The sequence below is a fragment of the Carettochelys insculpta genome, chromosome 28, assembly GCF_033958435.1.
Source record: "Carettochelys insculpta isolate YL-2023 chromosome 28, ASM3395843v1, whole genome shotgun sequence".
Classification (NCBI taxonomy): Eukaryota; Metazoa; Chordata; order Testudines; family Carettochelyidae; genus Carettochelys; species Carettochelys insculpta.
Window position 1 is genome coordinate 16,196,377 of NC_134164.1, and position 26,539 is coordinate 16,222,915.

The window sequence follows — 26,539 nt, forward strand, 5'->3', positions numbered from 1 at the left end:
GGGCAGGGCTGGTGAGGATTGCTTCCTCCTCTGGCTCTCTTTTGACTTTGGTAGATGTGAGGAGGTGCACAGAACTCCAACAAACTCATTAATTTCTGATGGAACAGATTGTTTTGTTCAGCCCCAATGAAATCTTTCGTGGCCATTTTGATTCACCATCATTACGTTTGGTTCAACCAATTATTTTTCATTCTTTTTAGTATTAGAGCAGTTGGCAAACCAAAGAATCAGTCATTACTCGGTCTACTGGCCAGCCAAAGGAGCTGCCAAAACAGCTATGTGCTCACTGGCAGACTTCTGAAGCTGCCTCCAGCTGGCCATTTAAAACATGTATGTGGAGATACACATCTCATAGAACAGGAGTGGACTGTCATGGAGTTCAGCCCCCTGCCCTCTTGGCAGGACCGAGCACCAGCTTCTCCCCCACCCCCAACACTTTTTTTTTAAATGTATTTGCCCCAGAGGGCTGCCTCAAGGAGGGAGCTCACAACCCTGGGTTCAGCAGGCCAATGCTCAAACCACTGAGCGATCCTTCCTGGGGCTCTCAGTTAGGGTCTCTCTGGACTCATCTCTCTCCCTGCTTTCTCCCCGCAGACTGACTGGGAAGGAAGGTCTGACCCATCTTCCCTCCCTGGGCCCCTCTGCGAATGCGGCCCTAGGGAAGGCGCACTTGAAGCAGTGTGACTTGCTCAAGCTGTCCCGTAAGCAGAAAAGGCTCTGCCGGCGGGAGCCAGGCCTGGCGGAGACCCTGCGGGATGCCATCCGGCTCAGCGTCATGGAGTGCCAGTACCAGTTCCGCAGCGAGCGCTGGAACTGCAGCCTGGAGGGACGGACCAGCCTCTTGAAGCGAGGTATGCAGGAGCCCTGGCCTGTTGCACAGGAGCCAATTGTGGGCAGTAGCTGAGCTTCACCAGAGCAGGGAACCAGGTGTAGGTTAGACAATGTGAGCCTTTCCTTGGCACGAAGGGCTGGAGAAAGGGCGGAAGAGATGCTCTTTGCACACAGAGCAGACAGCGACAAGGCAGGTGCTCTGTCCTTGTCGGCTGCATTTCAGCCCTGACCTGTGGCAGAGAGTTTGCGCTCTAGGCCCTTCTACCCTTGGCTTCCCTGTGGAGGCCACATATTGTAATGAAGATTTCTGAGCCCTGGGAGCTGGACTGAGGCTAGACTCTTCCTTCAGGCAATGAACAGCCAGCAGAGATCCTCACTAATCAGGCTGGCTTTGAATCTGTCACCCAGGAGTTCAAGTTCCCTTAAAGCCTGAGATTGAGCCCTGAATCTTTCCCTGAAGGTGTGTGTGCACGTGAGTGCATAGTCATTGTCTGGCTTGTTAACTGCGTGTACAAACACACCTTCCTGGAAAGGTGTTGAGTATATTGCTGTCTTCAGCCATAGCAGCCCTGTCCATGAAGTGCCCTGGTACCGATGGATGCCTGAACAAGCTGCCCTCTTACTTTGTGGTATACGGGTTTGGGACAATAGAACCAGAAGACTAGTCTCTTTCTGGTACTGATAAGACTGAGTGGGGGTGTCCACACTTGAAACGGAATGTTGGAAAGCATAGAAATGAGCTACAGGAATAATCTGGGGACTGATTAGTGACAGACCAAAGGAGCACAAACAGTCTTAAGTTGATAACACGTCGAGTACTTGGACAAGAAGGTTCCTGGCAGCCAATGTCTCTGTAATCCAGCAGGAAAGAGTTGAACAGAATCCAATGTCTGAAAGTTACAGCTAGGAAAACTCAGACTAGGCCTAAGGAGCTAGTTGTTATGTGGATGGGGAGTTAACCCCTGGAGTAGTGTACCTGGAGATGTGATGGATTCTATCACTTAGTCATTAAATTGGGACTGGGTGCCTCTTCTGTAAAGATCTGCTCCAGAGTCAACCAGGAGCTGAGCTGGATGCAGAAATTAGTGAGACAGGTTTTTGGCTTGTGTTCTGCTGGAGAGCAGACTAGGTGATCAGCATGGCTCCTGCGAGCCTTACAGTTGAAAAGGGAGTCTCCTTCCTGCTCTCGTAGCATAATGGATTTCTGCCCTCCTACCCCCAGAATGTAAGAACCGAGCACAACCAGTGCTTGCTGTCGTGTGCTGGCTGTTTGTGGAAGGGGAAGTAGTATGTCTGGGACAGGGGTAAGGCCTTGTCAGATGCATTGACACACATTCCATATGGTGCTGCTGCCTGCAGGCAGCTTAGGTTAGGTTGCCTACAATTTTCCCTCTAATTTTTCCATCCTTGTGGAATAAATTTTATGTGCACCAAGACATCAGCTGGGAGGCATTTGAATCTCTCCTGGGTGGTCACCCAAGCACTCAGCTTCCAGGAAACACTGGGACCCCAGGGGTCAGGTGGAAAAACCACAAAGGTGGTTTAAAATCCCATTTCCCCTCCTCTGTCTCTGGGCTCTGAGGATTCAGTTGCTGCTGCAAGACACAGAACAGCATCTCGCCCTATGAACATACAGGAACAAACCTCACCTTGGCTTAAGTGGTTGCAAGCAGTTGAAATGTTGGCTGCTTTCTCCAGAACAGAACTTGCTTGTATGGTTTGGAAATGTGCATAATGTGGCACATAGGATGCTTGATCATTCCAAACTGGATTGGTGGGCACACTGATTCTTCATTTATGGATAATTTTAATCTCAAGCATCCTACAAACATGCATAGTTGACCATTGCTGAAGTGCAAACACCTCTGGGCCAAAGCATGGCAGAAGCGTAACAGCTGCACAGTCACGTTGATTCCCAATTCCAGGGGAAACTACCAGGGCCCTTTAGGAGGCAGTATTCAGGAAAAGGGGAACTGGACATGGGAGTTAACACTCAGACTCTCACTGAAGTGCAAGAAGCATTAATGCTCCCAGGACTGCAGGAAACTTGGCAGCACAGTCCCCTTTAAACCTCTCTGAGGTTCACAGACTAAGGCCAGAAGGAAGCACTGTGATTGTCTAGTCTGATCTCCCACACTGCCTCGGACATAAAAGTTCACCCAAGTATTTCTGTCTCAAACCCGTCTCTTTGGGTCAAGCCAAAGCACCTTTTCAAAAGAGACCTGCAACCCTGATGTATGGCCCTCACGCAAAAGGAAATCCACCTCGTTCCATGGCAAGTTGCTACAACAATTAACTAGTATAATTTTAAAATATGAATGTTATTCATTGAAACTTGTCTGGTTTCAGCTTACAGCCATTGGACCTTGTTCTGCCTTTGCCTGCTAGATTAAGGAGCCTTGTGCTAGCAGAAATCTTTCCCCGAGTAAGTGCCTGACTGCAGTCAAAGTACTTTACTTTCTTGAATATACTGAACGGACGAAGCTGCTTTAGTCCCACTATAAGGCAGGATTTCCAATCATTCTTGCAGCTCGTTTCTGACCTCATTCCAGTTTATCATAGTTTATGCAGCATGGAGGCCAGGATGACTTACTGTTCCAGTAAGGTTCTCAGTAATACTACATGCAATGGCAGTAACTCCTTCTTCCTATGTTAAACGGACAATGATTTTGTTCTCCCTAAAGTCTTGTCTTCACTACAGGAGTAAGTCAACCAAAGTTGCACTGCTCCAGCAGCGTGAGTAAAGTAGCTGGAGTTAACACAGCTTAGGTCTATTTACCCTGGCGTCTTGATGCTGAGTCAATGGGAGATGCTCTCTGACTTCCCTTACCCTTCTTGAAGAGTTGGAGTATTAGGGTCAACCAATGGGTGCTCTGCCATTGATTTAGCAAGTCTGGTGGAGACCCGCTAAATCAATTCCTTGCTGTACTGATTGCAGAACATCAGTCTGGTAGTGGAGATATGCCCTTGATTGTAGCTAGTATTTGGGTGGTTATCCACAATGACTTCTTGTTCTTTCTAGGGTCTCATAAAAGTGACCTATATTCTTGGGTCCTAGATATCTGAACTTGCAGTTTGGCTGTATTAAATCACATGGTGGTTGCATGAGTCCAGATCTCCATGTTCTGCTGATTGCTCTGTAGAGTAACATGTCCTCATTGTTTATCATTCCACCAGTTTGAATTGCCTGCACACTTTACTAGCAATGATAGTTTAACTGTCTTCCAGATCATGATGAAAATCTTGAATAGTGCTGGGCTGAGAACAGGTTACTGTTGTTTCTAATAGGATCCACCCACAGTGGAGGATGTTCCTGATTTAATGAGCCATTTTCAATCCATTTTTAAATATGGAGATAAACAGATCTCAGAGCTGGAAGGGATCTTGAGAGGTCATAGAGTACAGTCCCCAGCACTCACAGGAGCACAAAGCACCATCCCTGACAAGTAACGGAGAGGGAGCCATGCTAGTCTGTACACTATCAAAACAAAAAGCAGTCCAGTAGCCCTTTAAAGGCTAACAAAATAATTTATTAGGTGAGCTTTCGTGGGACAGACCCACTTTTTCAGCCCATAGCTACACCAGAACAGACTCAATATTTAAGGCACAGAGAACCAAAAATAGTAACAGAGTGAGCCGTGCTAGTCTATACACTATCAAAACAAAAAGCGGTCAAGTAGCACTTCAAAGACTAGCAAAATAGTTCATTAGGTGAACTTTCGTGGGACAGACCCACTTCCCCACAAAAGCTCACCTAATAAGCTATTTTGCTAGTCTTTCATTAGGTGAGCTTTTGTGGGGAAGTGGGTCTGTCCCACGAAAGTTCACCTAATGAACTGTTTTGCTAGTCTTTAAAGTGCTACTTGACTGCTTTTTGTTTTGAGAACCAAAAATAGTAATCAAGGTTGACAAATCAGAAAAAAATGATCAAGGTGAGCAAATCAGAGAGCAGAGGGGCAGAAGGGGGTGTGGGGGTTAAAGAATTAGAATAGCCAAGTATGCCAAGGGGCCCCTATAACGTTCCAGAAAATTTGTATCCTGGTTCAAACCATGTGTTAATGTGTCGAATTTGAATATAAAAGAGAGTTCAGCAGCCTCTTTCAAGACTGTTGTGAAAATTCCTCTTTAGTAAAAGCAAACTTTTAAGTCTTTAACAGAATGGCCCACTCGATTAAAATGCTGGCTAACTGGTTTGTGGATCAGGAGTGTGTGTTTCTGTTTTGGGCCCATTAACTCTTTGACCCAGGCCCCTAAATGCCTCCCCCCTGAGGATGGAGCTCACAACCCTGGGTTTAGCAGGCCAATGCTCAAACCACTGAGCTATCCCTCCCCCCAGGTTTGGTATACGCTGTACTGTTTTGTTTTTTTTTCTTCAGAATGCCATGCAGGATTAAATCAAATATCTGTCTTAAGGTCTTATGTCGACAGCTCCTTTTACCAATTAAATTTGTAACTGCCTCAGAACTTTATCGAGTTTGACTAACAAGACTTATTTTCTATAAAAATGCAGGTAATTAATTTTGGAGTTCTTTAATATTTTATTAGCACTATGTGAATCAGATATCTTATTTTGGTTCACTGGCAATTTGAAAAATTGAAAAGATTGACTTGAAATTGAAAATTTTGAAAATGTTTGGCAAATTGAAAAGTTGCAAACTTTGTTTTGGGTTGAATAAGCATTGTTTCAATTCTGAGCATTTTTTACATTTGATTTTTGGAATTAAAGGAAACTTCCAAAGTATATTTTATTACAAATATTTTTGATTGCCAAAAGAAAAATCATTTTCATCCTGAAATTTACAGAGGATTTTTTAAATCAAAAGACGTCAGCAAAATTTACACAGATATGCAAAATGTTTCAGTGAAATAAAATCTGCATTTTTTCACTCAAATTTTGATCAAAAATGTCACCCATCATTGTACTTTACTTATTTCACCCTGGCTACGTCTACACGTGCACCCAACTTCGAAATAGCTTATTTCGATGTTGCGACATCGAAATAGGCTATTTCGATGAATAACGTCTACACGTCCTCCAGGGCTGGCAACGTCGATGTTCAACTTCGACGTTGCTCAGCCCAACATCGAAATAGGCACAACGAGGGAACGTCTACACGGCAAAGTAGCACACATCGAAATAAGGGAGCCAGGCACAGCTGCAGACAGGGTCACGGGGCGGACTCAACAGCAAGCCGCTCCCTTAAAGGGCCCCTCCCAGACACACTTTCATTAAACAGTGCAAGATACACAGAGCCAACAACTAGTTGCAGACCCTGTATATGCAGCACGGACCCCCAGCTGCAGCAGCAGCAGCCAGAAGCCCTGGGCTAAGGGCTGCTGCCCACGGTGACCACAGAGCCCCGCAAGGGCTGGAGAGAGAGTATCTCTCAACCCCCCAGCTGATGGCCGCCATGGAGGACCCCGCTATTTCAATGTTGCGGGACGCGGATCATCTACACGTCCCTACTTCGATGTTGAACGTCGAAGTAGGGCGCTATTCCCATCCGCTCATGGGGTTAGCGACTTCGACGTCTCGCCGCCTAACGTCGATTTCAACTTTGAAATAGCGCCCAACACGTGTAGACGTGACGGGCGCTATTTCGAAGTTACTGCCGCTACTTCGAAGTAGCGTGCACGTGTAGACGCAGCCCCTGTGTGTCAGCCTGTCTGCACTTATGGCCACGATTAATGTAAAGCTAACTGTCTTGCTACGTGGAACGTCCTGCTTAGCTCCTTCTAAAGATTGCTATGGTTTTTTTTCCACATTCTGTGGAACTTCCACAGTGTCTTCACAGTAGGTTTAAAAGAAACATTGGTTCTTTGGCCAGTAATGATAAAACTCTTGGTTGGAGTTTTATGATCCTACACATCTAAATAGATTTGCTATGTTGTTTTAATATCCTGTGTCATTACTGATGAACTATGAGGTATGTGGGGTGTATGGAGTGTACGGGGGGGGTAGTACCTCTGTTGGAGGGACTTGTCGTACCCCTTCAGGGGTAGTCCGTCCACTTTGGTCCCTGCCTGTCACTCAGCTCTCACTTGTGGCTCCGGGTAGCTGCAGCATGTGCAGCGGCCACACCCTGGGCAACAGCTTCGACAGGCTGGCCAAACCAGGTGAGCGTAACCAATGGGGCGCAGACCCTCAGTGAATTTTCGGATGTGCCTACCCAGCATGTGAAGTCAATTCCGGCAGACTGGGCAGAAGAGATCATTTAGATCCAAGGGCCAAGAAGGCGGTTCTGCAATGCTTTGTGGAAAGCGAAGGGCTTGACAAGGCACAAAAGATGCCAAGGCCATCCACTGCAACCAAAGAAACTACCAGTCGTGACAATTCTATGTACCACAGGTGCCTGGCTTCCAAGGTCGAGAGAGTGGGATTGCTCCCATGCAACATCTCTACCACTTAAAAAGCTTTCATGCACAGGTCCTGTGCAAATCATCATATCATCGCATCACCCAAGTCCTGCGGCGATGGAGGAGGGGCGAAGTGACAGGTGGAGGTTACCACTGGGAGTCGTAGTCCCAATCCCGCACATAGGCGGCCTGTGGACAAGTGGTTGTCCAGCTCTGTACCTGGGGCAGCAGAGTTGCCCAGCAGCATCCCAGGCATCTGAGCAGTCCTCTTTAGGACAGCACTGCTCACCCTAGTAAGGGAGGGGCCTAGAAAAGGTGGCCTAAAAATTGCCTGCCCTACTACAATAACTGGCCAGCAAGCCGCAGCTGGCAGTTTAACCCTACTTGCGGTCGAAACGAAAAGAAAAATTTGAGAGAACTTACCATTGGTGTACGGAATGTTTGTACTCTCATGGATCAAGAAGCTTTTGCAAGACCTGAGAGAAGGACAGCTCTCATTGCTCATGAACTAGGCCACTATAAGATCAATATAGCAGCATTAAGTGAAACAAGATTGGCTGGGAAAGGTTTCTTGAGTGAACCAGCAAGTGGTTATACCTTCTTCTGGAAGGGTAAGACTGAGACAGAGGATAGAATACATGGAGTCGGTCTGACAATAAAAACCTCATTGATGCATCAACTCCCAGACCTTCCAGTGGGTATCAATGAAAGATTGCTGAAACTACGCTTCCCACTAAATGCCAAACATCATGCCACCATCATCAGTGCATATGCACCCACTCTAATGTGCCCTGACAACTCAAAGGAACAATTCTATGAAGATCTCGACAGACTGATGAAGATCACACCTGCAACAGACAAACTACTCCTCCTTGGAGATTTCAATGCCCGAGTTGGGGCTGACAACGAGAACTGGAAAGGAGTAACTGGGCCACATGGTGTAGTCAAAATGAACAACAATTGACTACTCCTTTTGAGCCTTTGTTCTGAAAATGACCTGACTATTACCAACACTCTGTTCCAACAAGCGGATAAATACAAAACGACGTGGACGCACCCTAAACAGTGGCATCTGATAGATTATGCCATTGTCAGAAGGTGAGACATCCGAGATGTACTGATCACCAGAGTAATGTGAGGCGCAGAGTGCTGGACATATCACAGATTAGTCAGGATGTCTCTTCAACTTTACATCGCTCCCTCTCGGCCCAAATGCCTTAAGCATGTGTGACCTGCTTTTAACATAGCCAAACTGAAGGATGCCCAATGTTTCAGCAATTTTCAGAAGAGTCTCAATGACAAATTAACATCCCACGGTCAACTGATCAGTACTGTAACCGAAGAGTGGGATCAGTTCAAGCAGATAGTGACTGACACAGCAATAACATCTCTTGGACCAAAGAAAAGAATACATCAGGATTGGTTCGATGAGGACCAAGAAGAAATGTTCAGCACTGGAAGTAAAGAGAAAAGCCTTTATTGAATGGCAGAATGACCCCCCCCTCAGTCTCCAAACGGGACCATTTCAAGCTCCTTCAGAGCAAAACACAGAAAGACCTCCATCAGATACAAGATAGCTGGTGGGAGAGCAAAGCCAAAGAAATTGAGCACTGTGCTGAGACTCACAACTCAAAGATGTTCTTTAGTGCCATTAAGACTGTCTATGGACCTTCTAAACCAAGGACTACCCCCATTGCTCTCATCAGACAACACAATGCTGGTCAAAGACAGAGGGCATCAACGAAAGATGGCGAGAAGAGTTTAGCAACCTCCTTAATAGACCATCGACTGTGAATAATAACATCCTCAATGAAATTCCGCAACAACCCATCCTGACAGATCTTGACTTTCTGCCCACTATAGATGAGATTAAGAAAGCTGTTAGCCAGATGAGGTCAGGAAAAGCTCCTGGAAAAGATGGGATACCAGCAGAGAGAGAGAAAGCGGCAAGTCCAGCAGCACTACCAGCGTTCCATAGCGTGATCAGCAGCATCTGGGAGGATGAAAACATACCACAGGACCTCTGTGATGCTATTATTGTCTCCCTTTTTCAGGAATAAAGGCAGCAAAGCAGAATGTGGAAACTACAGAGGCATATCCCCCCTCTCCGTTGGAGGGAAGATCATCCCCCGCATCATCTTGAACCACCTAATAGCCAGTATTTCCGAGGCAAATCTACCTGAAAGTCAATGCGGTTTTCAGCCTGGTTGGAGCACAGCCAATATGGTGTTTGCTGTCAGACAAATACAAGAGAAGTGCATTGAACAGAAGATGGACCTGTATGCTGTCTTCATAGATCTGACAAAGGCATTTGATACCGTCAACAGGGAAGCCCTTTAGACCATTCTAATACGACTTGGCTGCCCAAAAAAATACGTCCAGATTATACGCCTTTTCCACGATGACATGACAGGCAAAGTACTGTCTGATGGAGCCACATCAGCCCCCTTCAGCATCACCAACGGCATGAAACAAGGATGTGTTCTCGCTCCTGTCTTATTTAACCTGTTCTTTGCATGCGTCCTTAACCATGCAATGAAAGATCTGGACCGAGGTATATACTTGAAATACCGGCATGATGGTTCACTTTTTGACCTCCGTCGCCTGAATGCAAAGACTAAGACAGTGCAGAAACTCCTTTGTGAGGCACTCTTTGCCGACGATTGTGCCCTTATGGCTCACACTGAAAATTATCTTCAGCACATTGTCAGCAAGTTTGCTGAGGCCTCACAACTTTTCGGACTAACTATCAGCCTTGGAAAGACAGAAGTTCTCCATCAACCTGCACCTGGATCAAATGCTCCTGTCCTGAGTATCTCCACTGACGGCACTCAGCTTAAAGTAGTGGAGAACTTTAAATACCTGGGTAGTGTCATATCCAGTGATGGATCACTGGATAATGAGATCAACGCGCGAATATCTAAAGCGAGCCAGGCACTTGGCTGTCTGTGTGTCAAAGTTCTAAACCACCATAACATCCAGATGTCAACCAAACTGCTTGTGTACAGAGCTGTTGTTTTCTCATCTCTTTTGTACGGGTGCAAAACATGGACACTGTATAGGCGTCACATCAAGCAGCTCAAAGCATTCCACACGCGCTGTCTCCATAACATCATGAAGATCCGCTGGCAAGACAAAGTTGCCCAATCTTGAGGTCCTCGAGAGAGCCCAGATGACAAGCATTGAAATGATGATTATGAAGTCACAACTACATTGGACTGGTCATGTCAGCCGCATGGATGCCAACAGAATCCTTCACCAGCTTCTGTATGGTGAACTCTCCCAGGGCATCCGGCATATAGGTCGTCCACAGAAATGCTACAAGGATACCATCAAAGCCAACCTGCAGTACAGCAGTATCAAACCTAGGGACCTTGAGGACGCCGCCAGTGACAGAACACAGTGGCGTGCAACAGTCAGAAGTACCTGCATTGCCTTTGAGGAAGACCGCTGCCGGCGTCCACAAGAGGCACGCGGACAACATCACAGAGCATCAGCAATGCACAACCCACAGACTGCAAACTTCCCATGCACCATCTGCGGCAAAATGTGCACCTCTAGAATTGGTTTATGCAGTCACCAGAGGGCACACCATGAGACCAATAACAGATGATCTGCACAGGTTTGTCATCATCGGATCGATGGACTACCATTATGAGGTATTTAATTATCACTGTAAGATATTCAGATTCTAAGGTCACAAGCTGTCATTATGATCATCATGGTTGAAAGGCTATATAATCCAGGACATAGAACTTCCCCAGAAATAATCTTCTAGAGCAAATCTTTTAGAAAAACATCCCAACTTGATTTGAAAAATAGTCGGTCCACCACGACCCCTCAAAATTAGTCTAATTATTAATTGCGCTCACTATTAAACATTTACTCCTGAATTTTTGTAACTTCAGTTTCCAGACAATGGATCATGTTAGCTCTTTCTCTGCTAGATTTAAAAACCTCATTCATAAATATTTGTTTGTGTGTAGGTACTTAGACTGTAATTGAGTCGCTCTGTAACCTTCTCTTTGTTAAGCTAAATAGGTTGGGCTCTTTGAGTCTACCGCAATAGGCATATTTTCTAGCTCTTTAACCATTCTCTTGCCATCTAGTACTTACCAACATCTTTCTTGAACTGTGGATGCCAGAATTAGATGCCGCATTCTGCAAGTGGTTATACGAACACTGTTTAGTCCTCTAAGGACTGACCTGGCCACAGTGTTACATGGGATACTCTTACTCAGTTGATTATCCAACACAAAACTTTTATGTCCCCCAGTCACTGGTTCCCAAGATAATTTCACCTTTGGGGAAGTATAGCTGACATTCTTTGCCGCAAGATGTATAGATTTACATTTAGCAGTATTAAAACACATGATGTTTGCTTGCACCCAGTTTACAAGTGGTCCAGACCTCTTTGAATCAGTTCTCTTCATTATTTCCACTCCCCCTATTTGTGTCATCTGCACACTTCATAGTGATTTTGTTTTTCTCCAGGTTATTGATAAATGTTGGCAAAGGGCAAGAACCTCACTAAAATCACACCCATTCCTTGATAATTCTTGGTTTACAATTGTAGTTTGCCATCTTTCAGTAATCAAGTTTTGATCCATTGAATGTATGCTTGTATTATATAGCTATCTGGGCGTTTAATCCAAAGGTCATATGCTACCAAGTCGAAATGCTTTGCAGAAATAAATATATTACATCATTCCTATTACCTTGATCATCCAAACTTGTAATATCAAAAGTTTATCTAGCAGGATTTGGTTTTCATAAACCCATTATAACTGGCATAATTATATTTCCCTCCTTTATTCTCAATTAATCAAGACCCATATCACCTGTTCCATTATCTTACCCAATTGTGATATCAGACTGACAGGCCTATAATTACCTGAGTTGTCCCACTTACTGTTTTTAAAAAATATTGTCTTCACATCAGCTTTTTTTCTGAATCTTCTAGAATTTCCCAGTGTTTCCAAAATGGACATTAATGGTCCAGCAAATTTTTAGTCAGCTCTTTTCAAATTTTTGGATGCAGGTTATTTGGGCCTGCTGATTTAAAAAAAGGTCAAAGATCAGTGGCTGCTGTTTAACAAACATCTGAGATACTAGTGGACTGGAAAGAGTGCTATCCTCTGGTATGACATCTTTGTCCCAAATACAGGACAGAAACATGTATTGAACATTTCTACGTTAATATTAATTCCATCATCTCTATCTAGTAATGGACCACTACCATTGTTAGGATTCTTTTTGTTCTTAACCTCTCTTCCCCTCTCCTTTTTATTGTCCTTAACTGTGCTGGGCATTGCTTTTTCTCTTTGGCCACATCTACATGTGATGCTTTCCTTGCAAAACTGGGCTTTTGTTGGAAAAATATGCAGTTTGTCTACATGCAAAATGTGCTCTGTTGGTGGTTTGTCAACAAAACCCAGCACATCCACCAACAGCATTATACTTTTCCCCGTTCAGGTACAATGCTTCTCTTGACAGTGACAACACAGCTGTTTAGACACTCCAGGGCCCTTTTGTTGACGGACAGGGCTTCTGGTTCACTGGGCAGCCCTGTTTACAAAGCTTCTGGTTAGCCGGTCCATCAAGAGAGGTCCCGGGAGTCTGGTCGCTGTCTGACAGAGCAGATTGCTCTTTCCATCTGCTTCTGTGTGTGGATGTAATCTGTCGACAGAGGGCCTGCCGGGAAATGTCTTCTGACAGTGACCTCTGTTGACAGAGGTTTCCTTTGTGTCCCTTTACAACCCTTATCTGGGATTTTTTTTAATTTTATTTTTGTTTAGTTAGTTTTACAATTTTTGATTTACGTTCCCTACTACAAACTTCCCCTTTCTTCCATTTGTTGTGTTATTTTTATGGCTGTCTTCACTCCCCGCTAAGTAAACAAGGCAGCAACCAACAGGGATTTCACCTCAGGGGGAGCCCCATCCCGTTTGGTCTCTTTCTTAGTTTTGTTTCTCTTCTGCCCTTCAAGGCAGCAATTAAAACATCTGAGGGAACTCTCCAAAGAAAGGGAAAAATGGATATAGACAAGTCAGCTGTTGTGACCTGCACAGCATGTGCCATGTTTGTCTTCCTCATTGAAGGTAGAAAGGGTTTTGTCTGTACCAAGTGCAACCTGGTTGCCATCTTGGAAGAAAAGATTAGAGGACTTGAGGCCCAAATATCAACCCTCCAGTCCATCAGAGAAGGTGAAGACTTCCTCGACAGACAGCAGCATCTAGTCCTGCAGGCACAGCCGGCGGAGCAGCCAGTGAGGGCAGTACAGAACAAGGAAGAAAACTGGAAGCATGTAACCTCCAGGTGAAGAAAGCCAGTTCAGGTATCTGCAGTTCCAGTGGAGGTAAGCAACTGTTTTCAGGCTCTCTGCACGGGTGGTACAGTGGAGAGTGCTGTGGCACAGACCTCTCAGGGAAGGGATCAGAAGACCCAATGACTGGAGGGCATGGGTTGTGTAGCCCTATGGAGAGGGTTCTCTGACCACTTCTAAGGGAAGACGATGGGTAGTGGTGGTAGTTGGGGACTCCCTCCTAAGAGGGACAGAGTCCTCCATCTGCCGTCCAGACCCAGAATCTCAGGAACTTTGTCACTTACCAGGAGCTGGAATCCAGGATGTAACAGTCTTCCAAACATCATCAAACCTGCAGATCATTACCCCCTCATACATTAAGGGGGTATGGATTGACTAAATGGATTGTAGGGTGGATAGAAAGCTGGCTAGACGGTCAGGCCCAATGGGTAGCAATCAGTGACTTAATGTCTGGTTGGTGGTTGGATTCAGGTGGAGTGCCTCAAGGATCAGTTCTAGGGCTGGTATTGTTCCACATCTTTACTGATGACCTGGAGATGGGATGGATTGCACCATCAGCAAATTTGCAGCTGACACTAAGCTAGGGGGAGAGGTAGATACACTGGAGGGTAGGGATAGGGTCCAGAGTGAGCTAAGTAAATTGGAGGATTGGGCCAAAAGACATCTGATGCGGTTCAACAAGGAGAAGTGCAGAGTCCTGCACTTGGGACAGAAGAATCCCAAGCATTGTTCCAAGCTGGGTGCTGATTGACTAAGTAGCAGTGCAGCAGAAAAGAACCTAAGGATTACAGTCGATGAAAGGCCGGATGTGAGTCAAAAGTGTGCCCTGTATCCAAGAAGGCTAACAGCATATTGGGGTGCTTTAGGAGGAGCATTTCCAGCAGGTCTAGAGATGTTTGTTCTCCTCTATTCAGCACTGGTGAGGCCACATCTGTAGTATTGCATCTAGTTCTGGGCCACCTAGTATAGAAAGAACGTGGATATATTGGAGCAGATCTAGCGGAGGGCAAGGAAAATGATTAGGGGCTGGAGCACGTGACCTAAGAGGAGAGGCTGAGGGATTTGGGCTTTAGTTTGCAGAAGAGGAGAGTGAGGGGCAATTTGATAGCAGCCTTCAACTTCCTGAAGTGGGGCTTTAAAGAGGAAGGAGAGAGGCTGTTCTCAGTGGTGACAGATAGCAGACCAAGGAGCAATGGTCTCAAGTTACAGAGGGGGAGGTATAGGTTGAATATTAGGAAAAACTCTTTCACCAGGACGGTGGTGAAGCAAGTTCAAGGTTCAAGGCATCCTTCAGTCTGCGTAGACTATGGATCGCGCCCTTTGTAACTGCATTTAAGATCATCATTTGCAGCATTGACTGTGACTATAGAGGCCCACATGAGTGACAGTCCTTGCTACATCTGCTGCATAGGTAGTGGGTGTCTGGCAGGTCCTTGCTGTCCTTTCTACAGGTTCGCTTCTCCTCTGCCAGCTGTCTGATCTTCATCTCGCCCTTCTGAAGTCCTTTGTGTAGTTCCTGTTTCCAGCTGCTGCGGTCGTCTGGCAGCTCTTCCCAACTATCTGGGTCGATGTCTACCTCCTTGAGGTCCCTCTTACAGACGTCTTTGTAGTGCAACTGGGGGCGTCCGGGAGGTCTTTTGCCAGAGGCTAGCTCACCATACAGGATGTCTTTTGGGATCCCTCTATCATTCATCTTGTGGATATGGCCAACCCAGTGGAGCTGCTGCTGCCTGAGGAGGGTGCGCATGGTTGGAATTCCAGCTTGCTTGAGCATGGCGGTGTTGGGCACTCTGTCCTTCCATGATATTCCAAGGATGTGCCTGAGGCAGCACAAGTGGAAGATGTTCAGCCTCTTTTCCTGGCAGGCGTACAAGGTCCAAGACTAGCTGCCGTAGAGGAGGGTGCTGAGGATGCAGGCTCTGTAGACTTGCATTGTGGTGTGAGTGTACAGCTTGTTGCTGTTCCACACTCTCTTGCTAAGTCTGGACAGAGTTGTGGCTGCTTTTCCAATCCTCCTGTTTAGCTCAGACTCCAGCGACAGGGTGTCGGTGATGGTGGACCCCAGGTAAGTAAACTCGTGGATGACCTCTAGTGTGTAATTGTCAATGCTGATTGATGGAGGTTCAGCAATGTCCTGACCAAATACATGTGTCTTCTCTAGGCTGATGGTAAGCCCGAAGTCCTTGCATGCTTTGGGGAACTGATCCAGCAGTTTTTGAAGCTGGCCTTCTGCGTATGTCACTACAGCAGTGTCGTCTGCGACCAGCATGTCTCTAATGAGCACTTCCCTCACCTTAGACTTAGCCTTCAGCCTTGCAAGATTAAACAGTTTCCCATCAGATCTTGTGTGCAAAAAGATGCCCTCTGTTGAGGATCAGGAGGAGTGCGAAGAAGATCCCGAACCATGTCGGAGGAAGGACGCATCCTTGTTTGACGCCGCTCCTGATGCTGAAGGCATCTGATGATGTGCTGCCATATGGGATGGTTCCTCTTGTGTCTTCGTGGAAAGACTGGATCATCTTGAGTAGGTGTGGTGGACAGCCTATCTTGTGGAGCAATTTAAACAGTCCATCCCTACTGACTGAGTCAGAAGCTTTGGTCAGGTCGACGAAGGCGACACAGAGTGGCTTCCTCTGCTCTCTGCATTTCTCCTGCAGCTGCCTCAGGGAGAAGATCATGTCGATGGTAGATCTTATTGCAGAATCCACACTGGGATTCAGGATACACCGTCTCAGCCAGCTTCTGGAGTCTGCCAAGGATGACACGAGCAAACAATTTACCAGTGATACTTAGGAGGAAGATTCCACGGTAATTGTTACAGTCACTTCTGTCTCCTTTGTTGTTATACAAGGTTACAATGTTGGCATCCCACATATCCTGTGGAACCTCTCCCTTCCTCCAGCACAGGCACAGCAGCTCATGTAGGGGTTCCAGGAGTGTGTCCAAGGCACACTTGATTACCTCTGGTGGTATACCATCCTGGCCTGGGGCTTTTCCTACTGCAGTGCTGTCAATAGCTTTCTTCAATTCGACCACAGCTGGTTCCTGGTCCAGATCATCCATGACTGACAGGAGCTTGACGGTGTTGAGGGCTGTATCAACCACAGTGTTCTCGCATGAGTACAGCTTGGAGTAGTGCTCAACCCATCACTCCATCTGTTTGGCTTTGTCAGTGATGACTTCTCCAGATTTGGATTTCAGAGGTGCTGTCTTGTTCTGGATCAGTCTCATTGCCTTCTTTATGCCTTCGTACATTCCCCTGAGATTACCAGAGTCAGCACGGGTCTGGATGCTGCTGCATAGCTTAAACCAGTAGTTGTTGGCACAGCGCGTGGCTGTCTGCTGTACTATTTTTCTGGCTACTCTGAGTGCTTGCTGGGTACTCTGACTCTGAGCATTTGTACTCCAGAATTGCAGTGTGTTTCTTTTGATGACTGGAATCATCTCATTAGAGTTAGCTTCGAACCAGTCATTTGTGTTTCCAGCTCTTCTTCCAAACACTGACGAGACCGTACTATACATAAGGAGGAGTGGTGAAGCACTAGAATGCGTTACCTAGAGAGATGGTGGAATCTCCATCCCTAGAGGTTGTCCCAGCTTCACAAAGTCTCAGCTGGGATGATTTAGTTGAGGTTGATCCTGCTTTAGGCAGAGGGCTGGACTTGATGACCTCCAGTGGTCCCTTCCAGCCATAGGGTTCTGTGAGAAACCTGGCAGATTGTCTTACCAATAAAGCCATCTTCCTTGCTTGTATCCTTCTGCCTTTTTGGGCATCTAGTAAAGTGTTCTAAAGCACTTCCAAAATTATCATTCACACTTTTCTGATTATATAATTGTATGGTTTGGAATTTATTCTGCATGCAGGTTATTAAAGCCATGATCACTTGTACTTTAGCGACTGTTAATTTTTAGTTCAGTGGTGAGTTCCTCTTTATCTGTTAGGACAGTGGTAATCAACCTTGCCATAGGACCACATAAACCTGAGCTCAGCCTTGTGTGTGTCACATTCTACATATTTAAAGTCACATGTATTGATGTTCTGTTAAGTTCCACTTTTATATTTTTAGATAATAGTGCACATAAGCTGTTTCAATTAAAAACAAAGACACTGGTGTATAAAATGTGTACCAGAATGATAGAAAACAAGAAAAAACAACAGTAAAGAACATATAACTCTCTCCCTAAAGCACAAATAAATAGGGCATTTTGACTTAGTGAGTATATTATGGCTTTTTCTGTCAAGTGGTTTCTAGCCTTCTGTTTGCTTCTTCTGACCACCGCTTTACATGGAATATGTTGGTATATATGTGATAATATGCAAGGTATAGAAGAATACCATTTGGTTGGGAAGGATGGTGGGGGGAGGGAGGATGTGTTGCCTTATATAGTAAAATGTATACACTTGGACTGAGGTTGAAATAGACATAGGAGACAGACTTGTTGAGAGTCTCTGGGTAAGGTTAAAGGGAGTAAAGAGCAGGGTTGATGTCATGGTAAAGGTCACCTACCCAGGAAGAAGAGGTAGATGAGGCTTTTTCAAAGCAACTAACAGAATAATCCAAATCACAGAACTTGGTCGTGATGGGGTACGTCAACTATGCAGACATCTGCTGGGATAAGAGCACAGCAGGGCACAGATTATCCAACAAGTTCTTGGAATGCATTGAAGACATTTTTGTATTCCAAAAGGTGCAGAAAGCTACTGGGGGAGGGGGAGGGAAGCTGTTTTGGATTTCATTTTAACAAATAAGCAGGGAGTGGTTGAGAATTTGAAAGTGGCAGACAGCTTGGGTGGAAGTGATCATGAAATGATGGAGCTTGTTATTCTAAGGAGTAGTAGAAGAGAGAACAGCCAAATAAAGGCAATGGATTTCAGGAAGGCAGACTTCAATAAACTCAGAGCTGGTAGAGAAGGTCCATGGAAAGCAAGATTATAAGGAAAAACTATTGAAGACAGCTGTCATTTTCTCAAAGGGAAGCTACTAAAGGTGCAAAAGTAGATCATTCCTCTGTATAGGAAGGTTAGGAAGTGTGGCAAGAAACCAGGTTGGATTAACCAGGAGATCTTAAGTGACCTAAAAATCAAAAAGAAATTGTATAAAAAGTGGAAACTAGGTCAGAGTACAAAGGAGGAATACAAACAAAGAACACAGGAATGTAGGGGCAAAGTCAGAAAGCCAAGAGTATAAAATTAGCTTAATCTAGCTCAAGACACATGAAGGAAATCAAGAAAACATTCTACAAGTATATTAGAAGCAAGAGGAAGACCAAGGACAGGGTAGGCCTGTTTCTCACTAAAGAGGGAGAAACAATAACAGAAAACATGGAAATGGCAGCAGTACTTTGCTTTTTTGTTTATTTTCACCAAGAATGTTGATGGAGACTGGATGCCAAACGTAGTGAATGCTAATGGAAATGGGGTTGTTCAAGAAGTTAAGATAAGAAAAGAAACAGTTGAAAATTAAAAAAGTTAGATGTTTTCAAGTCACTGTATCCTAGAATACTTAATAGTAACAGAAGTAGCCATGTTAGTCTGTCTTCTAACAAAATAAACCAGTGGTCAGTTAGCACTTTAAAGATTAACAAAATAATGTATTAGGTGATGAGCTTTCATGGGGCAGACCCACTTCCTCAGATCTGGAGGAGCTGATAGAGGATATATCTGAGTCACTAGCTATGATCTTTGAAATGTCATAGAAGCTGGGAGAGATTCCAGAAGGCTGGAAGAGGGAAAATATAGTGCCTGTCTATAAAAAGGGAAACAAGGACAACCCTGGAAATTACAGACCAGTCAGCTTAACTTCAGTGCCAGGAAAGATAATGGAGCACATAATTAAGGAATCCATCTGCAAACATCTGGAAGGTAATAAGGTGATAGGTAACAGCATGGATTTGTCAGGACCAAATCATGTCAAACCAAACTGACAGCTTTTTTTGGCAGGATAACACGTTGTTAGATAAAGGGGCAGTGGTAGATGTGGTATACCTAGATAGCAAGAGGAGCCATTTTTTCCAATTTGGTAAAAAAAAAACTCAGTAATTCACTTGCATTGCAGCTCTTGAACACAAGATGGTCCTTCACAGATAACATCAAACCATACTTTTTAAGAACAGCACACACAGTGATTTACAATGCGACACATGTTTACTGCAGGACATCCACAAACTTTTTACATATTCTATTTCCTCACACTTTACGTGTGTGTTTGAATCATTGTCTTCCTGATGTTCACTCCTGAACATTCTCTCTCCCTGCCTCTCTCGGGAGGACACTAGGGGGAGTTATCCAACATTTTGAGATCACATTGTTTGCTATTTAGAACTGCGTTGTTCATTTTTGGGCTTTTAGATGGACTTTTTCACCGTTTAGTGAAAGTAATCAGGAGGGTTTTTTCTTTACTTTGCGATTATAGTGCTGGGAGCCACAAGGTCCTTCAAGAGTCAGACATGTGGCTCTGCAGCTGCAGGTTGCAGACCACTGACCTGGACTTTAGTAAAGCATTTGATACAGGATCACATGACCACCTTCTCAATCAGCTAGGGAAATGAAGCCTGGATGGGGCTAATATCAAGTGGATGTGTAATTAGCTGGACAACCATTCATGGAGAGTTGTTAATGGCTCGTAGTCATGCTGAAAGGGAATAACAAGTGGGGTCCCACGGGGTCAGTTTTGGGGCCACCTCTGTTCAGTACCTTCAGTGATTTAGGTAATGGCATACAGAGTACGCTTGGCAGGTCAGCAGATGATACCAAGTTGGGAGGGGTTACAAGTGCTTTGGAGGACAGGGTCAGAATTCAAAAAGATTTGGACAAACTGGAGCAATAGTCTGAGGCAAATAGGATGATGTTCAATAAGGACAAATGCAAAGTACTGCATTTATGTGTGAAACTGACTGTTCTCTCCTTCTCCCGCGTACAAAATGGGAAGGGACTCCCTGGGAAGGAGCACTGCGGAAAGGGATTTTAGGGGTCACAGTGAACCACAAACTAAATGAGTCAACAGTGTGACGCTGCTGCAAAAAAAGCAAACGTCATTCTGGGATGCATTAACACGAGTGTCGTGAGCAAGACGTGAGAAACAATTCTGCTCTACTGTGCACTGATTAGGCTTCAGCTGGACTACTGTATCCAGTTCAAAGCCCCACGTTTTAGAAAAGATGTGGAGAAAATGGAGAGAGTCCAGAGAAGAGCAACTAAAATGATTAAAGGTCTAGAAAATATGACCTGTGAGAACAGATTAAAAGAACTGGGTTTGTTTAGTTGGAAAACAGAAGGCTAAGAGGGGACATATTAGCTTTCAAGTACCTAAAAGGGTGTTACAAGGAGGAGGGAGAAAAATTACTCTTTAAATCTTATTTGCTACAATTTAAGCCCATTGATTCTTGTCATCTTTTTAGAGGTTAGATTGTACCCCAGGAAAAATTTCCTGTCAGGCTGGTTAATTACTGGAATAAATTGCCTAGGGAGGTTGTGGAATTTCCATCAGTGGAGATATTTAAGAACAGGTTAGGTAAATATTTAGCAGGGATGATATAATGTTGGTCCTGTCATGAGGGTGGGGAACTGGATGACCTCTTGAGATCCCTTGCAGTTGTATGATTCTGAGATTCTTTAGAGGTAACAAGCAACTTGGACTTAATTTTGAGTGTATCACTTGGATTATGTTTGCCATTGGGCATTAGTTTACATTTTTCAACACTGAATTTCATTTGCCACTTTGTTGTCCATTTTATCCAGTTTTGAGAGTTTCCTTTGTAATGCTTTTCAGTTTGCTCTGAATTTATCTTGAATAACTTGATTTCTGCAGTATTTACGACATCATTGGTTACCCTCTTTTCCAGGTCATTTATGCTTATATTGAGAAGTGCTAATCCAGAGTGGATCCTTGAGAGAGTTTGCTATTTCCCTTTCCACACTGTGGAAACTGACCATTTCAGTGGTTTGAGCATTGGCCTGTTAAGCCCATGGTAGTGAGCTCAGCCCTGGAGGGGGCCATTTAGGGATATGAGGCAAATAGATTTAAAAAAGGGATGGTGGTTGGTCCTGCCAAGAGGGCAGGGGACGGGACTTGATGACCTCCCAAGCTCTCTTACACATCTCGGAGCGGGATCTCCATTTAGTCCTATCCTTTGTTTCCTATCCTTTAACCAGAAATTAAAAAAAACCTTCCTCCTTATCGCACGACAGTTTGTTGTTTAAGAAGCCTGGGTGTGGGAATCTTGTCAGAGGCTTACGGAAAGTCTAAGAACGCTTATCAGTTGAATCATTACTGTCTACATGTTTGGTGACCAAGGGCCCCGTTTCAGGAGGGAAGAGGGGGAAGCCATGCACGCAGAGATGCTGCTGGTTCTTCTTCCCTTTCCCCTGACTCTCAGGGTGTGAAGTGACATTGTGGTGACTAACTTTCTGCTCAGGTTCCAGGAATAGCAGTGAGGTTTAACTGTTTATCAATGGGTATCTGCAATTGCTCTTATCCCCCAGGTTCTCAGAATCCATGTACGGGCACCTAGGAGCTCTTTCCCTCTCTATCCCTGGACAGCCTGGGTTCGCTACACCTGTGATGCCCATCAGAGTTCAGGTGTTGGTGCTATGGAGTAACCCCCATACTCCCTTTCTGTTGCTAGGCTAGTCAGAAGCACATTACTCTGTCACCCAGAAGGTTGAGCTGTAAGCCATATCACGCCGTACCATCCCCTTTCCCATAAAATGGGGCTCAGTATTTTTTTGTGGATGCAGCACAGCCCAGTTACCAGGGTGAATGTCCATTTCTGATTCCCAGCCTCTCAACACTGTTCTATCTTGTGCAGGTTTTAAGGAAACTGCCTTCCTGTATGCAGTCTCTTCTGCAGCTCTCACCCACTCCCTAGCCCGGGCATGCAGTGCTGGACGAATGGAGCGCTGCACTTGTGATGACTCTCCAGGCCTGGAGAATCGCAAAGCCTGGCAATGGGGAGTATGTGGCGACAACCTCAAATACAGCACCAAGTTCCTTAAAAACTTCATTGGCCAGAAGAAGACTGGCAAAGACCTGAGGGCTAAGGTGGATATCCACAACACCAATGTGGGCATCAAGGTGAGCAGGAAGGCCACTTGCCCAGAAGGGTTCAAGGATCAGGATCAAGGAGCATTTCCAGCAGATCTAGAGATGTTATTTCCCTCTATTCAGCACTGGTCAGGCCACATCTGGAGCTCTGCATCCAGTTCTGGGCCCCCCAGTATAGAAGGGATGTGGATGCATTGGATCAGGTCCAGCACAGGGCAACCAAAATGATTAGGCAGCTGCAGCGCATGAGCTGTGCCTTAGTTTCTCTGTCCATAGTGCGGGAATGACACCCAGCAAGGACATGCTGTGTGACCCTCTCTGGAGGTAGCGTGATCTACCCTGGGAGCTTGGCCCATGGTCCTGGAACATACTAATGGGAGCTTCTTCCTCCGCAGGCTGTGAAGAACGGTCTCAAAACCACATGCAAGTGCCATGGCGTCTCCGGCTCCTGTGCCGTGAGGACCTGCTGGAAGCAGCTCTCCCCTTTCCATGAGACTGGCAAGATCCTCAAGCTGCGCTACGATGATGCTGTCAAGATTTTCAGCGCCACTAACGATGCCGTGGGACACTCTGAGCTCGTGAGCACGCAGCGGCAGAGCCCCTCCCCCAGGAGCCCAGCTGTTCCACGCGCCACTGACCTGGTGTATGTGGAGGACTCGCCCAGTTTTTGCCGGCCCAGCAAATACTCACGAGGCACCGCCGGCAGGACGTGCTCCCGGGAGGCCAGCTGCGACAGCCTTTGCTGTGGGCGTGGCTACAACACGCAGAGCCGGATGGTCACCTTCTCTTGCCACTGCCAAGTGCAGTGGTGCTGCTATGTGGTGTGCCAGCAGTGTATGCAGGAGGAGGTGATCTACAGCTGCAAGCAGTAGGGCAGGTGTAAGGAAGAGAGTCTAAACAAAGGGTGTTAATGAGCCTGGGCCCCTCAGTTGGGGGGAAGGCAGAGGCAGGCCCTGTTTGCTGCAGGGTGCTCAGCACTCTTAGCTCTGTCTCCCACTGCATGCTGAGCGGCTGTGCCACCATCTGTACTGGACAGTCCCAAAAAAACAGGGCTGTGAACAGTATGTGTTCTACTATGGCTAAGCACATGCAGCTCGGAGCAAAGAAGGCAGGCTCCAAGTACAGCCTGGGGTGCTTTATCTTGGGAAGCTCAGCATGGGCTCCCAGAGTGACTCTGTGGCCTACAGCACTAACACACTCCTGGGATAAACGGGAAGCTTGAGTAGAAATGAGTTTATTTTTCTGCTGTATTTGGCACTTGCAAGAATGTCTCCATTTCTGTTAAGAGCCTCCTACGAAAGGAGCTGGTAAAATGGAGCGAGCTCAGTGAAGAGCCACAGGACTGATTCAAAGAGCACTCAATCTCTTCCATTTCCCAGAGCTGGTGAAGGGTTGACTTGACTAGTCTGTAACTACCTACACAAGGAATAAATATTTAATGGACATTTCCATCCAGCAGAGAAAAGTGCAATACACTCCACAGGCTGGATGTTGGCGTTTCCCCATTTTCCAGTATCGATTTGGCTTTCATTCCAAAAGTGAGAGTAACTAACCAGTGGAACAATTTACTTCCAGTTGGGGTGGCTTCTCCACCACAGGCAATTCTTAAATCGCAGCTGGGCTCTTTAGCTAAAATAAAGCTCTAGGATTTACTGTGGGACAGTTCTCTGGCCTGTGCCACGGGAGATTAGACCAGCTGATTGCAGGCAGGGCTGGGAGAAATCACACTGAAAAGGCAGAGACAGTGAGGAGAGGGGAAATGGCAAATGCTGAAGCAATAGAAGCTTTTCTTGAGTGAAACCGTGTTCTTGATGGGAGTAAAAAGAAGGCAGCAGCTACAGGGAAATGTTTGGGGCAGGGAGGGGAGTGGTGGGAAACACAACCCTCAGGGCCTCCTCTGCTCTACATTCTAAAAGGAAGACGCGTCAAGGATTGTGCAGCCAGAGAGCAAGACAAGCTAGCCTGGGTTCTAAGTGCTGGAGAACTGCTGCTGTTTCCCTGAGAGTGAATGACTCTGGCAAAGGAGAACAGGGCTCTAAACATACAGCTCCCTGGTGCCAGATGCTTCTGGGTTCCTGGTGCACTAGAGGAGGAATTTTTAGTGATTTTTGTATATAAGCTGGGGCGGTTAGTTAACTATTTTTGGTGCCATACATGGTACAATGCCAGTGAACTGAAAGGTACAAGGTGAATAAGGCAAATAGGCCATCTCTGGCTCTCTGAAGTGCTGGATAAAGAGTCATTGCCAGTTTTCCTACTCTGCTGCATCTTTGAACAAGCAAATACTAAAGCCCCAAAACCTTGTCCTACAGAATAAATGCAATAAATTGGCTGTGTCCCAGATTCAAAAGGTCTGCTTTAAAGAGTTGTAAGGCATAGTGCCTTCAAGCTATTTGGAAGTGGTATTTTTATTTTGCTGTACACAGGGACCTTTCAATTTCCTGTCCCTTACCCTGGGTAAATTTGGAGTGGTACTACTATAGTCAGTAGTTATCTGTAACAGAAGAGACTCCAGCCTGCTAGCTCACAACGGACTGTAAGTGAGTAATAGTGGAAACCTTTCCCCAGATTACCATTTGTGCCTCGGATTTGTCTGATCTGTTTATACTCTGTAGCTGTTACCTAAGGGTTCCAGCTGAGACTGGAGTTTTTTAAAGTGCCTCAGTCACTTATGCAGTTTCAAAATGTTATGCTCAGCAAGATTCAGCACTTCTGCCTTCAAGTGCACAGACCCTAACGACCCACAGCAGGAGCCCAGGTTCAGAGAAGAGCTAGCATAGCTGAGACTAGAGCCTGGCCTCTTGACTGCTTGCCCCCCTGCCTTGCCCCTCAGTTCTGCCTGGTGGTTTTAGGTGTTAGCAGGGTGCTGGGCAGTGTTCCTTGTAAGCTGCGTGCTTGTGTAGCTGCTCAGGAGAGATTCACATGCTGCCCAGCTGATTAGCAGAGCACCCAGGGCTAGGTTTCTACTGGCCATGCATGTAGATGGAAAAGGCTAGTGGGATCACTGATGCTGGTGGGTGGGGGTGGGGGTGGGGGTGGGGGCTTCCTGTGCTGCAGGTGTTTAAATCTGCTTGAGAGGAATCAACACTGCAGCCTCAAATCCAAACTCCGCAGAGTTTGAGGGGTGGAGGGGAGTTTGAGTTTAAATTCTCCTGTTTGAACTGGCTCCTGTGGCATGGGGCCACAGGTGAGCTGAGCAGGACAGAGTTGGGGTGCAGCTGAACTCTTCCATGTGACTGGCGGCAAATGTGCGCGCAAGCCCTGGAAAGACCTCCAGCCCAACCTTTTAGTTTCTAACCTTGCGTGTGCAGCCAAGTTGTAACATTTGTGCTGTGACATGTGAGCAGATGCAAAGAGCTTGGCTGGTTCAGCCTAACGAGGCGGAGGCGTGAGCTGTTTACTTTCCCTAAGGACATAGGGGGAGGAGCTATTTTAGTGAAGTGCCAATGTTCACACAAAAACAAATGGCTAGAAACTGGCCGTCAGCTCCTCTAGGCACGGAATTACAGGCAGGTTTCTAAAGGGCGGAGGAATGGAGTTCTGCACCAGCTTCCAGGGGGAGAAACTGAACTGGCTTCAAGCCTGAGTTTGCCAAGTTGCTGAAGGGGGTGGGATGATGGGACTGCCGACGATGCCCTACAGCTGATTCACAGCAACCTTCTGAGAGCTGGTGGGGAGAAGCGGAGGAGGCGGGCCCGGCGTTGCTACAGAGAACTCTTTCCCAGGTGTCTGGCTGGTGGGTCTCACCCACGTGCTCAGAGTCTAACGGGCTCCCGGGTTTGGGCTCAGGAAGGCATTTCTCCCAGGCTCGGACAGGCAGAGGGCGTGCGGGGGGTGGCCAGGGCATGGATTTGCTAACGTGACTTGAAATCCTGATTTCAGAATATCAATACCTGAGAGGCAGGGGCGCGGACAGCCACCGGGGACTCTGGCCTTGCACCCAGATGGGGCAGGGCCAAGGGTAGTGCTGCCCAGAGCACAC

The 26,539-nt window shown here is 46.1% G+C and overlaps 1 protein-coding gene across 1 annotated transcript; it reads left to right on the forward strand.

Annotated features, from left to right (window-relative positions):
* The first annotated feature begins 742 nt into the window (after positions 1–742).
* WNT9B (Wnt family member 9B) lies at positions 743–24,855 on the forward strand. Its single transcript, XM_074979048.1, has 3 exons — positions 743–851; positions 22,322–22,587; positions 22,953–24,855. The coding sequence occupies exons 1-3, from the start codon at positions 776–778 to the stop codon at positions 23,427–23,429; spliced, it is 819 nt and encodes a 272-aa protein (XP_074835149.1). The 5' UTR covers positions 743–775; the 3' UTR covers positions 23,430–24,855.
* Positions 24,856–26,539: the final 1,684 nt, after the last annotated feature.

Excerpts from the sequence above, each read along its gene's own strand:
- WNT9B (XM_074979048.1), top strand. The coding sequence starts at position 776 with ATGGAGTGCCAGTACCAGTTCCGCAGCGAGCGCTGGAACTGCAGCCTG. Across the intron at positions 852-22,321 it reads GACCAGCCTCTTGAAGCGAG|GTTTTAAGGAAACTGCCTTC; the intron begins GTATGCAGGAGC and ends TATCTTGTGCAG. Across the intron at positions 22,588-22,952 it reads ACACCAATGTGGGCATCAAG|GCTGTGAAGAACGGTCTCAA; the intron begins GTGAGCAGGAAG and ends CTTCCTCCGCAG.